The sequence below is a fragment of the Arvicanthis niloticus genome, chromosome 2, assembly GCF_011762505.2.
Source record: "Arvicanthis niloticus isolate mArvNil1 chromosome 2, mArvNil1.pat.X, whole genome shotgun sequence".
Lineage (NCBI taxonomy): Eukaryota > Metazoa > Chordata > Mammalia > Rodentia > Muridae > Arvicanthis > Arvicanthis niloticus.
This window is the reverse complement of record NC_047659.1, coordinates 52,034,550-52,051,809: the sequence shown is the minus strand read 5'-3', so window position 1 is coordinate 52,051,809 and position 17,260 is coordinate 52,034,550. Positions and strand designations below refer to the sequence as shown.

Here is a 17,260-nt window from a genome sequence, read left to right as displayed (position 1 = left end):
GTAATCTCAAAGGAATGTATCCAAATAAGTTAGAAATCTCAAAAGAGCTTCTCATTATTCTTCTGGCTGTTAGACCTGACTCTTCCTCTAAGTGTGGTGTAGTTCAGCACAGCACAGTACGTCAGCGATATTAGTAAGCTAATTAGGTAGTGCAGCCATCAACCAGAAGCGAATTCCCATGTGTGCCTACCACATCGCCATCCCCAACCTTTACATGGATTATTTGTTTACATGTCCTCAAGCCTTTGTACATTGACAAACTTATTTTATGGCTAATTGGATAGTGAGGACAGGGAGCGGTGTGGTCGGTAAGCACTGGGTTTGGAGTGTTAATTGAGATTTGATTCAGGGGCCCAGGCGTTTAAATATTATCTTCTATTGACATTAATGCTAATACTGGGTGATATAAGTTCTATCAATTTCAACGACATAACCCTGCCCCACAGACAACACATGCAGGGCTCCCTCACCACAACTCTCCCCAGGTTCTGAAGTAGACATGAGTAAAATAAAAGGAGAAAGATCACAGAACTGAGAAATATCACACAATCTCAAGGTTAATTTCTTGGACAACCCTGAAATTAACCTTGAGGTCGTGTAATTTCCAGTTTCTAATCTTGAGAACTCGGCTGGTTTTAGCTATGGGGCCACAGACTATGACACTGAGCAAGCGTCGTAACATTTTTAGATCAGGATGCTACGCGCATTCTATTTACCAAGTGCCCGACAAAACCACTAACCGGGCTTGGCTTCAAGTCTTCCACCTGTGAAATGGAGATAATAGGTCTCTTGTAGGACACAGAGTTGGCAGTTGGTGTATGCCCAGACACTGGCACACAGCCGTCACTCAATGGTAGCAACTATCCAGCTGTAAACATTATATCATCAGTTAGGAAGCTCACACATTCCTCTGCAAATAGAACGATGCCTGCAACTGTGCCATCTTATTAGTTAGCCAACCCAGTAACACTGGTAAGGACCACGGCACGACCAATGCATCAGAGTTCACTGTGCGCTAGCTATCAATATGAATGGAGGCAGATGCCACACACACTCCCAAAGGGAAGCCAACAGCAGCAGTGGACTGAGGACTCTGCAGCCACCTGAATGCCTGAAGTGGAGAAGGCTCAAGTGGTTGCCTGCTGTCATCTTAATCAATTTACTCCAAGAAACACTTTTCATTGCAATAACATAAAGCATTAGACCAGTGGTCCAAAACCTTTCTAATGCTGGCTCTCAACCTTTAATACAGTTCCCCATGTTGTGGTGATCGCCCCCTCCTCCAACCAACAGAATTATTTTCGTTGCTACTTTATAACTGTAATTTTGTTACTGTGATGAATATTTGTGTAAATATCTGTGTTTTCCAATGGTCTTAGGTTACCCCAGTGAAAGGGGTCATTTGACCTTGAAAGGGGTCACAACCCACAGGTTGGGAACCAGTGTATTAGAGTCACGAAAACCACAAGGCCATACTGACCAAGTGAGCAGCAACTGTCCGGCCTACACTGAGAAAGCAGCAGTCTGTTAAGTGACAAGTGACAGTCAAGTGGTCATAAGGTCTCTACTAAACTCAAACTTGGAAGTCTGAGGAACAGTGTCCAGAAAAGGTCCCATAGGGCAGTGGGAGAGCCCAAGGGGAGAAAAGCAATGTTAGCACAGCCTGGACTACTAAGCAATGTTAGGGCAGCCTGGCATCTTGCATGGAAAGGGAAGTGTCTCTGTGAATTATCACCTCCAGACTCCACTTGGCCTGTGTTTGGAAGCCCTTCATCCCAAGAAATACAGCTTGTGGGGCTGGAGAGGTGGCTCAGCAGTTAAGAGCACTTGTTTTTGCTGAGGACCCAGGATCCATTGGGTGGTTCACAAGCATCTGTAATTCCACTTCCAAGGGATCCTAATGCCCTCTTTTCTGGCCAGTACAGGTACCAGGCACACACACAGCACCCATACTTATAGGTAGGCAAAACACTCACACACATAGAAATAAACAAAAGCTTCATGAAAAAGAAATGCTGCTTGTAAGCATCACTGAATTATACTGGACACTGTATTGCACACTGATAGCTGAGACACAGTTGACTCCAAAGGGACAAAGGCTTAAGAACAGAGAACCAGAACACGCTGCTCAGGTCAGGACTCAACTCTGCATTCTAGACACTGAGCAACACGAGTTACATAGCAACATGGCTGCATAGCAACGTAGAGGCCAGCCTAGGCTACAAGAGACTGTTTCAAAAGAAGACTAACAGTCCTGCCTGGCTGGAAAAGGACACCAGAGTTAATCTACAATCTTAAACTGTCACAATTACCAAGACTTCAATAGGGTTTCCAGTGTGACAAGCACTCGCGTGATTTTGCTAGCCATATAAGGAGAAAACTATCTTTTAAGGCTTATAAATGTATGCTACAGGCACAACTGGACTATTTCAGTCATCTTTATGAAGTCAGACTATGTATATCTATGGCATGTGTATGTGTAGCATAAGTAATTGCTGAAGAACAAACAAAACATAATACAGGGAATGTCAGGCATGAGTACATGACCAGGAGATAAAATACCCATTATAAAGAGGAGAGAGCTGGCCCAGCTCGTGCCTCAGTGTGTTTAGAAAATTACCCATTTTCCACAAGGTGTGTCTTTCATTTTCATTTTTTGTACTGATTAAAGGTATCCTGATTTTATTTTTTTATTTAATTTTATTTTTCTTTACTTATTCACTTTATAATCCCACTCACTGCCCCCTCCCAGTGACACCCTCTCAGAATCCTTTGCCCCCTCCCATTCTCCTCTAAGTGGGTGGGGGCTCCCCCTGGGTATTCCCCTGTACTGGTTTTGTGTGTCAACTTGACACAAGCTGGAGTTATCACAGAGAAAGGAGCCTCCCTTGAGGAAATACCTCTATGAGATCCAGCTGTAAGGCATTTTCTCAAATAGTGATCAAGGGTGGGAGGGCTCAGTGCATTGTGGGTGGTGCCATCCCTGGGCTGACAGCCTTGGGTTCTATAAGAAAACAAGCTGAGGAAGCCAGGGGAAGCAAGCCAGTAAGTAACATCCCTTCATGGCCTCTGCATCAGCTCCTGCTTCCTGACCTGCTTGAGTTCCAGTCCTAACTTCCTTTGGTGATGAACAGCAATGAGCAATGTGGAAATGTAAAGTGAATAAACCCTTTCCTCCCTAACTTGCTTCTTGGTCATGATGTTTTGTGCAGAAATAGAAACTATGACTAAGACACCCCTCCACCATGGCACTTCAAGTCTCTGTGAGGCTAGGTGCTTCCTCTTCCACGAAGGCCAGACAAGACAGTTCAGCTAGAACATATCCCACATACAGGCAACAGCTTTTGGGGATGGCCCTGTTCCAGATGTTATGGACCCACATGAAGACCAAGCTGCACATCTGCTACATATGTACAGGGAGGCTTAGGTCCAGCCTGTGTATGGTGTTTCAGACTCTGAGAGCCCCAAGGCTTCAGGTTAGTTGACTCTGTTGGTCTTCCTGTGGAGTTCCTATCCCCTTTGGTGCTTGTAATCTTTCCTCCTATTCTTCCATCTTCACTTAACTTTAGGTTTTAATTTATGGTGCTAAGGCTTATAAAATGATTATTTAAAAAAAAGCTGACAGTTCAATGATAGTTATAATATTCTCAATACTGTTTTAAAGCATGTGCACGCACACCACACACACACACACACACACACACACACACACACACACACACAAGAAACCCCTTATATACTTACTGAAAAAAAAAAAGAAAAACAGAATTGAAAAACACCATATTAAACAATGAATTATTTCAGCTACTTTGGCATATTTTACTTTTTAATGCACACACAATCACTAAAACCAAAATTGGAATTATACTGTATTTCAGTTTAATAACCTGCTTTTTTCAATTAACTTTCCTCTAGCATTAGACATTCTTCAAAACATTTTTAAATAGCTGTGCAAGATCTCACTGGGTGGCTATGAAACACTGTTTATCTGCTTCCATGTTTCTGAATACTAGTTTCTAATTTTTCATTGATAGAAAACATTTTGTGCAGAAATATTCACATGCATATTAAACTAAAAAATTAGTATCTTCGGTAATTTCATATGTGATTACAATGTATTTAGATCATTAACTCACCTAGGTAACTTTTGTTGTTTCTTTAGAATATATTGTTCAGAAGCTAAATTAATGGTCCTACAATATGATCTTATTAAAGGTTTTCTATAAACATTGCTAGGTCCAAAACCACACAATCAATGCAGAAGCTTGGCAGCATGTGAAAAGCATGCACGTCCACAAAACCTCACCAGTGTTAGCTGTGGCGGATGTTACAAAATCAGCTTGTAGTTAGGATTCGTGGTAAGTAAATCTGGCGCTTAGAATATAAACTAGCTCTCATGCACAGGCAGCAGTGTGTGCACAGCATTTGTACCCTATAGTTAGACAGGTACAGGGGGAAGCAGGTGAAAGAGGTAGAAGGTTCATAGTTGTTCCTTAAACAAAATAAAGCAGTTTTATAGACTTAAGGTCCTTGTACACCAAGCTTGATAGTTCTAATGAAACACCTCAAAGTATACTCTGACTCCCAACCCCAGTGAATAGCAGGCTCCAGGGAACAACAGCTAGGCCTTTCTAACCTCTATAGAGGGGCCCTCTGGGATTCACTAACACCATCTATTTGGTGCTCTGCCTAAGAATCTAACAAATCATGTTAACCTTGAATCTGACAGGTGGTTTTGCTGCTGTAAAAAAAAAAACGCTATTCGGAAACCAGTGAGCTCCGGGTACGTGAAAACAGAGAAAGGCGGGCCTAAAGGACCAGCAGGGCCCTGCAAGCACGCCAGGAACTGCAGCAACCGCTTACCCAGTAATGACGATTTCTGAATCATTTGTGGGTAATGAGCGGCTGCGTGCCAGGTGTCAAATTTCTTCCTAATGGTCTCTGTTTTAGCACATGTCATATGTACTGAACATGTGCTGTAAACAGCAAGTGACAGTGGTGGGAATCTCCAAGTGCTAAGGACGAGAAAGCTGGCGGGGGGGGGGTACTCATTACTTCTAATGGGCAAAAAAAAACCCAAAAAGGCTAATTGCAGTTTGCAGTAAACAAGCAAATGATCAAAAGTTTGCATTCCAAAGCCAATATAGACAATATACAGACAGTTCAGCAAGCAGCACACCCTTTCTAGAACAACTATGCTCATGACACCTGGGACTATTATTTTGGGTACCATTAGTTTTATAATTTACTAGACTAAAGAAGGTATGAACATCACCGATGATGCTCAGGGGAAAACACGAGGGGGTGACACTAACCCAGAAGTGATTGACAAATGCTGCTTTGCAGAGTTCTCCTCTAATAGCTGGATATCCAAGCCTGAGTGGCTTACAATAAATAGAATGATCAAACAGTGAAGTGCCCAGGGTAGGGCCTCCAGAGACAAGCCTCTAGAGACAAGCCTCCAGAGAGCAAACCCGGTCTTACTCACTTTGTGCAAGATACTCTACCACCTGTGCCATGTTTTAGTTCTCTGGAAAAGGTCCTCATGGCCAGCCTTCCCACAGTGAGTTTCCAATGAAGCATCGGCTGCTGCTGCTGTGTGCTATCTAATACTCACACACTCTGCCTAACTCCAGAATATTCAGACTTTCCAGACCACCCAACTCACAAAAGGCACTTGAACCAAAACTTACCTACAGAATGAATTGTCACAAAGAAAATAAATTTTGTTTTTCCAACCAAATACTAACCATGCCTGAGCCATCTTAACATCCAAGATCAGATGAGACTGGCATATTCAGGACAGTGTGGCCATAGATAGAGGTGGCACTTTCTTATTGATACAGGTCTTAAATCCTGAAAAGTGAACTCCACACAACACCTAGTGTGATGGTTTATATATGCTTGATCCAGGGAGTAGCACTTTTAGAAGGTGTGGCCCTGTTGGAGTAGGTGTGTCACTGTGGGTGTGGGCTTTAAGACCCTCATCCTAGTTGCCTGGAAGTCAGTATTGTGCTAGCAGCCTTCAGATGAAGATGTAGAACTCTCAGCTCAGCCTGCACCATGCCTACTTGGATGCTCTCATGCCTCTGCCTTGATGATACTGGACTGAAACTCTGAACCTGTAAGCCAGTCCCAATTAAATGCAGTTCTTAGAAGAGTTGCCTTGGTCATGGCATCTGTTCACAGCAGTAAAACCCTAACTAAGGCACCTGAGATCCCCCAAAGGCTAAATTTAAATAGGAAGAAAGTCAAGAATTTATTAACAGTTAACACTAAAGATTTAGTCCTTCGTATCACTCTAGTGAGGACAATGCAGATTTTCAAATCAGGTTTGTGATCTTTTTACCCCAGATAGTGGGCATCAGGGTCAACCTGCACAGCTGTAGGGCCACTGGATGCTACAGACATACAAGAATTCATGTTCTACTGCTCCCCATGGATAAGACTTGAAATGGTTTACACTGGAGGATAGCTATCAAAGTGGGAATCCTTACAGTTTTTCCTCTAAAACAGGACATTTGCGGCTGGAGATGGCTCAGTTGGTAAAGGAACCACTGTACAAGCATGGTGGCATGTGATTGATCCCCAATACCCAAGTAAAAAGCTAAGCAGCGTGGTGTGCACTTGTAATCTGAGTGCTGGGGCAGAAGCAGAGACAGGAGGGTGCCTGGGGCCCATTGGTTAGCTGGCCTAGCCTAATCAGCAAGCCCTAATATCCTGGGTTTCACTGGCCAGCCTAGCCTAATCAGCAGGCCCCGGTTTCCAGTGAGAGAGCCTGTCTTGAAAATCAAGATGCTTGGCTCCCAAGGAAAGCACCTGAGGCTGATCTCGGGCCTCCATACACACGCATGCACACTCACATAAGCATGTACCTACACACACACCGTCATACATGAACTCACCCGCACAAGCACAAATGTTAATTTTTTTGATTAGAACATTTTTAAACTTGAGATAACATATTTTGCACAGCTCAAAGATGGAAACAAGATTCATATTCATAAAAGGGGTATCCCATGTTTCCAAGTAGAAACTTGGCTACCTCACTGAAGATGCAGAAGAGACATATTCCAATATGTTCATATATAAACAGGAAGATGCTTTTTATCATTCTGTCTGTCCAAGAAGAAAACCTGTTATGAAAACCTAGTAGATGTAGGTTCTAGGAGCCTTTCCACACAGGCAGCAGATGCTGATTCAGCTATCAGACCAGAGTCTTATTGAGAAACCGGTTATAGCAGCTGGCTCACTGCTGGGGATGGCCTCAAACATCACCACTTGCTACCCACTGAAAGGCCCCTTGTTGGTTTTGAAATGTACTGCTCTTGATAACACATAGGAAAATTCTGGATGCTCATGTGTGATGGCTAGTCTTCACTGTCACTTTGACTGGACTTAGAATCATCACCTATAGGCCTGTGAGGCAGTGTCCAGAGGATTAACTAAAGAAGGAAGGGCACTCTGCCTGTGGGCAGTACCATCCCATCCAGGAAGTTTTTGATAGACTAAAACTCGGGAAAGAAGCTGAGAAGTATCTTTCATTCCTCTCTGCTTCCTGGCTGTGGATACAATGTAACCAGTGGCTTCACACTTCTAAGCCAAATCTCTCCAGCACAACAAACGGTTCCCCTATGACTGTAAGTCAAGATAAACCCTTCTCCTCTTACCTTGCCGCTTGTCAGGGATTTGTTTTAGCAACAAGAAAGGTAACTAATCTGAGGACTTGGGAGATAGCTCTGTTGATCAGGTGCTTGTTGTACGTGCATGAGACTCTCAGTTCTAGTTCTGATCTACAGCAGAAAAAGTCGCCAGCTCCGTAGCAACGTGTGTATGCTATCCCAATGCTGGGAGAGCAAAGGCAAAAGGCACATCCCTAAAGCTCGCTGGCCAGGCAGTCTAGCCAATCAATGAGCTTCAGGTTCAGTGAGAGACCTGTCTCAAAAAATGAGATGGAGAGCAACTGAGGAAGACACTCAACAGTGACCCCTGGCCTCCATCCACAAGCATGTACACAGACATGTGTACCTGCACCTGCAAGTCCACATGCATAGTCAGATGAAAACCTATTCATACAAACATCGATAGACATACATCATGAGGGCATGCTGCACACACACACACACACACTCAAGTAATACGCTCATGTAACAGAAATCTACAACTGTTAAGGATTGAACAGGATATTCAACATTTCTATAAATATAGTATGAATAAAACTGGAAAGATCAACTACTTCTTATGACTAATTTACATTTCCCCTTATTTATGGCCTCTGAGCTCGAGCTAAATTTGTATTATTTTACAGAATTTAAGGCATATTTTTGATTTTTCACTAAACTAAAAAGAATGATTCCCTTGAAGACTGGCAAGACTGGGCACTGTGGCCGTTCACTCACAGGTGCTTGGACCCTGTGCTCTTACAGCCATGATGTCTGATTTTCTGGTATGTCTTAATCAGAGTACAAATAAATACAATCATTGGCACTAAACAGGGCACCTTCTTGAGCCTGTTCCAAGAACTATATAAGTTGTCCTTACTAGGTAGTCTCGGGCATGTTATACTGATTTTTAAAAAATTCTCTAAAATGCAAAGAAACAAAGGAAAAAAACAGAAAAAAGAAAACAAAATGCAATCAGTGGATCACAAACTTAGTACAATTATATGTAGATGAGTATGAGAATTGGGTGGGAAACAGTGAGTCCGGTTGTAAATTATTACCTTGCATGCCCACTGACATTCAGAGCACATGTGCAAGATGCTCCCCACTCTCCTTCAATCTGGAACACTTCCTTCACAAACCTTCACCTCCCGTTCCATCCATACCCATCCTCAGGGGCCTGGTTCTCTCTGCTACCCTTGTCTATGCCTGGGCTAACCTGCTCTCCCAACATTCTCTCCGCCATCATCTCAACAACCTGATAATTTCCCTACAGCTACACAAGCCTCGAATTACACTCTCCTCCTGTTCCAATTCCTCCCTCGCATCTTCATTTGAATCTACCCTGAACATAGCCAATGCATAAGACTGTACGAGGTACCAGGGAGACACTGAATGGATGCAATCCTGTGTTCATGAGACTTGTACTCCAGGAGACTAGAATGAAAGGACATAAGTGTAACTAGATAAATAGAGAATCAACATCTGATACACCAAATGGTGATTAATGTTTGGAGAAAGATAAAGCTAGCTCCATGGACAGCGAACGATACAGATGCATAGAGAAGGGGCGAAAAGACTGTTCAGTGAGGGGATGGTTAAAAAATGACTCAAGTGTGTGGGGAAGCCAGGCATAGGAGGAAACAAACTGAACTAGGCCAAGGAGATTAAAGTACACTAACCTGGAAGTAAAAACACATTCGGTACATCTCAGGAATATACTGTAGGATGATCAAAAGAGAGGTGATGTGGTAAGAAATGGGGTCAATGGGTCAGGCAGACCCAGATTATACGTGCCCTCATAGTCAGTGCTCAACAACTCAATGTCAATACACATTCCCTATGGGGCTGGGTGGAGAAGAGTTCACTCTGCCTTGGCTTTTGAAGGGAACATGTTGGTTATCCTGTAAAGAATGCCCTGTATGACGGGTGAAGAGTAGAAACTGGAAGACCAAGTAGAAAACTGCACCAAACACTCCAGATGAGGAAATGTGGGGCCTCAGACCAGAATGGAAGGGAAGGTGGTGGAAGGCAGCCGCCAGACTCCGGGTGAAGGAAAGTCTACAATGGTCTCTGTTGGTGGGAAACAGAGTAAGAGACAGACATTTCCAGGAATCGGGACAGATCCACAGAAATGAGAATCATTATTTCAAGAGGGAAACTGGAAAGAGGCAGCTTTGGGAGGATGATAAATTTGGTTTGGGACACCTTAAGATCCATCAGTATCACAGTGGATCTCCCTGAGTAAGTTAAGTATCAGTGCAATGGACCTACTGACATTCGGAGTCAAAGTTCACAAATTCAGATCTTTCAGGAGCCAGGCAGTCCATAAAAATAAATACTGACACACAAGGACTCTGGCTGATTAGGTAGCGAATACCTCCATCTAAACTAGATGCCACTACTGAGACGGTCAGCACTGCCATTTAGGATCTGGGCACAGTGACTCTGCGTCTTTCAGTTTATAAATGTAAGAAGAATCTGGATGCTTTTTAAATAGCCAAATATTAGAAAAAGAAGTTTCAGAATCTACTAAATTCTGTGTTTGACTAACTAGAGGTTTTATTTCAGAACTTAATAGTAATCTTAATTCATTGATATACAGCAGCAAGGAAATTTTGTTTAGCATTTCTCTTAATTTACTTAAAAAGAAAGCCTTTATTCCCATACCTCAAGGGACAAGTTTTATTTGCAGAATGCTAGCTCATGAGAAAGCCTTAGATGTCTAATAAACTCCATTGTTAATCTTTTTGAAAGTCTCATGGCACGTTTATTTAGTGACGCTTGTAAGATGGTAGATCACACACAGGCAATTGTGTTATGTGTCCTACCATCTTGCAACAGAGTGGAGGAGAACTTCTAGCGGAGAAGGTACTGAAAACTTCAAGCTTCTTAAGGACTAAGTGGACCGACCCTTGATCCTATCACTGGAGCAAGAAACACTTAGCAAAAGCCCAGACGCTGTGTCTCTTTATGCCCCCAACACCTCCCGTCTTTCATCTGCTGTGTTACATCGCCTAGTGACTGGAAAGAAAGCCAAGTGCTACTATGCACAGATGTTCTCTGTTTTATTTATCCACGAAGAGGAAAGAGGAAGGCAAATAAATCTGGCATAGAAAATTTGTAATAAAAAAAGATAAGACCAATATCATCGTAGGTCTGCAAAAACACCGCTTAGAAAAGTTTACAACACAATGTAAAACAACAGGTAGATCAACAAAGGAAACAATATAAAAATGCCAAACGTTATCCAAAATCTCTGTGACACAGTCAGTGAAGGAAAAGGGGAAGTGATTCTGAATGGCCAGTGGACTGTCACATGAGCCAGTCTTTGGTCCCAATGAAGCATTAGAGGGTTGGAGTGGGTGGATGTAGGACTCCACTTGGAGATGAGGCAGAGATACAGAAAGATACAGATGGGGCAGATTTTGGAATTACAGTAGATTTGTGTGCTATGAAATGGGGCTGCACCAGACTATGGTCTTCTCTGGACATCCGACCTATAAGGAAATCTGGCTGTACTTGTGTGGGGAACAGGAAGCCATTGAAGGATTTCGTGATTCTGCCAGATTCAGGGAATTTGGAATGGTGGGGTCCTGGAGGTGCTGCTGAGGCAAGAGACCTGTGCAGCAGCTGGGAAAGGTGACCAGGGTCTGGGCTGGGGCAGACAGTGGGAAGGAATGGTATTCTAGAGGAAGAATACAATCTATAGAGTTAATTCTATGGACTGTGGGTGAAGCGAAGGAGAAAGGCACATAAAGATTCCATGCCACTGATAACAAACTGGTTTACACATGTTGGTTTACATCATAGTCAGAGAGTGGGATGTCTAAGCAGAAATGTTTAACCAGCTCATCAGCAGTTTGCACCTAGAACCTGTGAACAACCTTAAATAAGGTGCATTAAAATACTACCGTATTCTCTGCTGTGTGTGTGCTATAATTCACTTATGTGACTAGGAGAAAGACAGGTGAACTGTGAGACACAGCAGTATTTGAATAGGTGCCTGTCAAATCAGAGAAGATCCACAGAAGATGAATTTGTCACACTTTCTCTGGGTCCTTGTACTATATAGATGCATATAAACAGTACTACACCACACCACTGCATATGCCAAACTTCTAAGTTCTCTATATTTATCCTGAGTTTTAGGTAGTGACCTAGATAAGGGGGAAACGGATCTTTCTTCCTTATCGTTCTCCTCTTTGAGGGAGAGGAACACATACAAAATAGTAATCAAGGAGAGAAGAATGCCTTTGAGAGTGTTTCCACCTGCTGAGATACACAGAGACAAAAGTAAACTGTCGCCATAACAATTAGTAGGTACCTGGACAAATTAATACTAGCATGGAGCTCGGTATGTAGACCAGGCTGGTCTTGAACTCATAGAGATCTGCCTGCCTCAGCTTACAGAATGCTGGGATTAAAGGCATGTGGTACATAGTAGTACCCTGTCCCAAAACAAACAAACAAAAGCAGCCATGTATATAGTGTCTATTGTCTAAAATTCATGATCAAATCACGCAACTTCTTTTCATCACTGGACTTTCCTCTCCCAAGCCCACCAGGTGTCATCCATTCTACCTTTAGGTTCCAGGCCAGTGTCTCCAGTGTCCCTGGTTATTTGCATGCAGGGCCCGGAGCGCAGGTGCAGCCCACAGAGCAACAAGGCCTGACAGCTGTTTCTATAGCAGTCATCAGTCTTTCTTTTATTTACCACAGGTCTCCAGGGTGAGCTGGGTCAATCCCTTCCTGCCCCTTAGCAACCACGAAGGCCATGCGACTTACAATTTCTCAGTTTGAGTGCTCAGAGCAAGAGAAAAAAAAATGGAGAACCCTTAACAGGAAAGAACAGAGAGGCAGAAGTCTGGACTCGCCAACTTAGAGGGCAGTAGTTAATTAACACCAAGTGTTCTTGTTCACATACTCCATGTCTATGAGAATCTACAAGTGCATCAAACTAAACAGTACAGCAGCACGCACTCACAGATGTAGTTAACCAGAAGTAATTTAATTCTAAGATATTTTATGGGCATCCTTTTTGAATATCCTAACAAAGGTACCAGCATTTCCAAGGCCCTTGCACTAGACTAATCTGTATTAGGGTCTGTGAAAAATATATACATAAGAAATCACCAGTTTGTACAGGCTGCCCTGGAATTTCTTGCTGTGTCAGGGGTGTGCTTGAGGTTGGGGGTTCTCTCAAAAGCACCCACAGAAATGCATTCCCACTGCTGTGAATCCATATCTGGGCTGTCCTTTTGAAACGCATAGACAATGAATTATTAATAGCTGATGCACAGCCTGGCACCATGGCTAACACCCATAACTGCAACACTTGGAAGCTGATAGTTCCAGACCAGATTGGGTTGCATAGTAAGTTCCAGACCAGCCAGGCATGTGAGATACTATATCAAAAATAGCAAAATAAATAAATAAATAAATAAATAGGAAAAATAACTGATACATACATTCCTTTAAATTAGGCATTATGCTCTGAATATCTAAAACAGGAGAGAAGCAGAGAAGTGAGGGATACTGCCAGACTCTTCACTAAGTAAAACAAAGGAAAATTCCCATAAAAGGTTGACAATGTACTTGTAAATTTCCACAAATTACTACCATAACACACACTGTAATGGGAAACCGTTAGTCCTATCTGTGCTAGCTGAAATACCCCTGTTCTGTCAATGGCCAGCATTTATATGGCAGATCCCCACACAACCCTGACAGCAGAGTGGTCCCCACAACACGAGTGCAGTAGTTGCCAGCAACAGTAACTTTACAGACTGGATCAAATGAGACAGTAGGTACATTCCACTGTAAATAAGCCCTGACACCTCACTTCCGATGCTGCCTTTGAAAACTGTTCAGTCCTTGCGGCTCACAGTTCCCAGATACTACAATCTTATTTGCTTCCTAACCACTGAGTCTGGCGGTGACAAGGTTCCAAACATCCTCGAAGAGGTTGGGGTTTGTAGAGCACTATTAGTCTTACAAAAAGTCTCCTGATGGTCCTTGGGTTCTTTTGCACGCCCATGAAGAAGAGAGACCTGAGCATCACAGTCTTGATGCTGGCTCCACAGCCAGGTGTTCATGGTGAGAAGATCACAAGGCTTCCTGGAGAAACCCTGCTCCGTGCTGTGGTCTGCACTCCGAAAGCCCCCCCCCCAAACAAAACAAAACAAAACAAAACAAAGAAGCCACTGTAACAGCTTCTCACTATCAGGCATAGCGACACAAAACGAGAGGTGACCTATGGCACAAAGCACTTCACAACCAACTTTCTGGCTCAGCCATCCGTGCCGTCCAAACAGGGCTCTATTGGCAGAAGATGGTAAAAGGCACTGAAATCTTCTCCTACCTGTCTGCTTTCTCTCTGAGAAGATGTTGAAGACGAGGCACTTCTGTGGGTCGGGGTGGATGTTTTATGAGCAGGGGATATGCCCTTCTCGTCTGAACTCATCGCTGCAATTAGTCTAGGGATGTGCCCGGAAGACCATCCCAATCCTCCTTCCAATTCCCAGACAAAGAACCAGACAATCCGTGGCTTTAGTCCATCTCCCCTTGGATGGAACTGGACTAGAAAAGCTCAGGCCACCACTGACGTGTCCAAACCACCTAAAACCAGAACAGAAAGAAAGTCTCGTGTAATTGAAAAAGAAATAGCAATCACTGTATTTAGGGAGAAATTAATTTGCATTAATGGAAGGAAGAAGGCACACTTAGAAGTGCAGGACTGGGGCTCAGAGACCTCTAGGTTGGAGGAGACACAAGTTACTGATGTCGGTATAGATCTATAGAATTCCCACATGGATTCTGAAATTTCTGTACGTATACAGAATTTGTTCTTATACCTATAGTCATATTGAATTTCTAACATTTATGCCAACAAATCATGTGAACTCGAATGTGGTCCTTAGGATCTTAATGATCACCTACTTACAGACAATGATCAAACAGCAATCCCCGGGGCGGGGCAGGTAGCTCAGTGGTAGAGCCCTTGTCAAGGATGAGCAAGGTTCTGGGTTCAATCTGAACACCAAAAATTAATTAACTAATTACTAGCTTAAAAAGAACAATCTCAGCAATTAAGAGAATGTATGACCTTGTAAACCTGGGTATTGTAATGACTGAAACTTGTAATGCTTTCTTGGAAGTTTAAATTTCCTGCCATTATACTAAAAATAAAAACTGCTTAGCTGAGCTGGAGCTTAGTAGTTAAAAGCACTAGTTGTTCTCCCAGGAAAGCCAAGTACAACTCCCAGCACCGACATGGTGGCTTACTTCCTACAACTCCATATTCAGGGAAGCCAGCTTCCTCTTCTGACCTGCAAGGGCACCAGGTGTGCACATCACAGGCATACACACAGGTAAAACACCCATATACATAAAAATAAATTTTAAAAATCTTAAAAATATTAAACCACTTAGCATCCAAATTATAAGACTAGGTCTCAAAGCAAAATTAGCCTTTGTAAACCATAAATTCAAAGAGCTGAAAGCTCTTTTGTTAAACAGCAGTAAGGTTTCATCTTTGACTGGCAAAAGGCAGTTAAATAAGCCAGCACCTGACAGATGATCCTCTAATCTGTTCAAGGAAGGCAATCTAATAAGTGTGAATTGGCCCTGAAGCCAATCCCTGGTGCCTGGAAGCAGAAAAGTGAGAAGCTATTTAGATCCTTGATTCAAAGTACTTTGTTTTCCAGTCCAAGATGTTTTACAAGTAGATGCTGACACTTGAGCCAAAAGCATGGCAGCTTTGTGATGTGTTCAAGTGCCCCCAGGGGATGAGGCTGAAAGGCCCAACTTATTAAACCATTATCCACTCAGAAGTAAATTCAATCCAAGTTTCAGGCCCTCTGTTAGTCTCTGACACACACCCTTCCTCCTTCCCTTTCCCACTTCTTCTGTTCCCTCCTCTTTCCTTTCTTCTTCTCTTCCTATCTATCTACCTATCTCTATATCTATCTATCTATCATCTATCTATCTATCTCTATATCTATCTATCTATCTCTATATCTATCTATCTATCTATCTATCTATCTATTTATCTATCATATCTATCATCTACCTACTTATCTGCCTTTATTAATACTAATGCTAATATCTTATCTTAATTTAACATGACGTTTTCAGGGTAACTTTTTGTGATGAAAGGGCCCATGCTCAGTCTGATTGTACTATGAATGCAAATATTAAAAAGTAAGAAAACCAACGGATGAAGAATTAAATGCATCCCAAGGCCCAATTTTGAGGTTATTGTTGTTATCTATACGTTTAGAAAATCTTGTTTTTAAACAAAAGGTTTTGTGTGACTTTTCCTGGTATATCTGAATAACTCACCTCAGATAAGGAACTGATGATAGATCAAAAGTAACCTGAGTTTACTGGGGTTATCAATAGGTATGTGAATGAGGGGTTACATAAAGGCAAATGATCAACCCAAAGCAACTGCACCACTGAACAGCCCATCCTCGCATGGAAGATGTTCATGAAAACTTGATCCCTTCAGCACCCTGTACAGCTTGCAGGCATCTTGGCTGGTGGGAGTCTCCTCTCCTCCACCAATGTTACTACTGACATAACCTTGAGAAGGGCCTGGTGAATCTTGGAAGTTGCAGGAACTTCCTGAGACTTGTAAGTTTTATTTACTTCGTGGATCTTAAGGACCCTCTCTTCAGGACGAAATGTTTCAATTGGGCAGAAACTGTCCACCAGCAAAAGCATCTCAAGTATCCCGCATCAAACTCAAATGGTTTTTAAATCTTATCCAAACCAGGCATCAGTCAAAGGTTTGAGTACCTTCTCAATTTTTAATGCATTACGAAAGGAATTTTAAATTCTGTCTGGAGCTTGAAACTACCTATTCTTTATTCCTAGAATGTAGAATTTGCTGCGACCTAAGAAAGACTTATTTTATTTCCAGTGAAGCACATTTTCAGAAACTGCCTAAACAGTGTTTAACCCAAGATTATACACTTTAAAGGCATCACCAACACAATTACTATATTCAGCAAAAACCCCACTATAACTGAAAATAACAGTAATATGAGAGCAGAAACCCACATTTTCCTCTCATTTCCCCCTCATATACGCAGGAGCACAAGCATTGTGAAGTACTGCGACATTTGCATTTATTTACACGGAGGGATATACAGTTCAGATTTATACAATTTATGACCCAAGAACCAAATTAGGGAAAACCTGTAGAGCTTGTTCATGAGCTTCATAAATTATATGTGACCAAAAAAGCATTTGAAAGGAAAGGATTTAGCCTGAGTTAAGTGCTGCTGTGTGAATAAGCTCCAAGTTCATTGCCTGTTGATTCATACATCCTCCAAGCTGGGCATACAGGTACTTACAATCCCTGCACTATACCCTGAAAGAGCAGCAGACCCCATGAAAGAGGGGCACACAGCCTTGACAGAAGCTTTACAGTGTTGAAGAAGTCAAATGGCCCCACTCAGGTGACTGGTGTGTGAAGTCAGTTCCCTGGGAGAGATGAAGGCAATCTGACCTGAATAACCTAAGTCATTATAAAAATAAAGAAAAATATGAAATGCTTAGATGATGTATTATTGATTTAAAACTGCAAT

General features: G+C 42.5%; 1 protein-coding gene across 15 annotated transcripts in view; it reads right to left on the bottom strand.

Annotated features, from left to right (window-relative positions):
- Osbpl6 (oxysterol binding protein like 6) overlaps positions 1–17,260 on the bottom strand; it is a 181,437-nt gene that overhangs the window by 57,380 nt on the left and 106,797 nt on the right. For 10 of the 15 annotated variants that reach the window (XM_076928933.1, XM_076928930.1, XM_076928935.1 and 7 more), the window contains exon 1: positions 14,026–14,276. The exons of 1 other annotated variant lie outside the window; for it this stretch is intronic. In XM_076928933.1, coding sequence (XP_076785048.1) covers positions 14,026–14,127 — 102 coding nt within the window. In that variant the 5' untranslated portion in view covers positions 14,128–14,276. Of the gene's footprint in view, positions 1–14,025; positions 14,283–17,260 lie in introns of those variants that run through there. 4 more of the 15 variants (XM_034494606.2, XM_034494614.2, XM_034494609.2 and 1 more) reach the window with 1 other exon arrangement.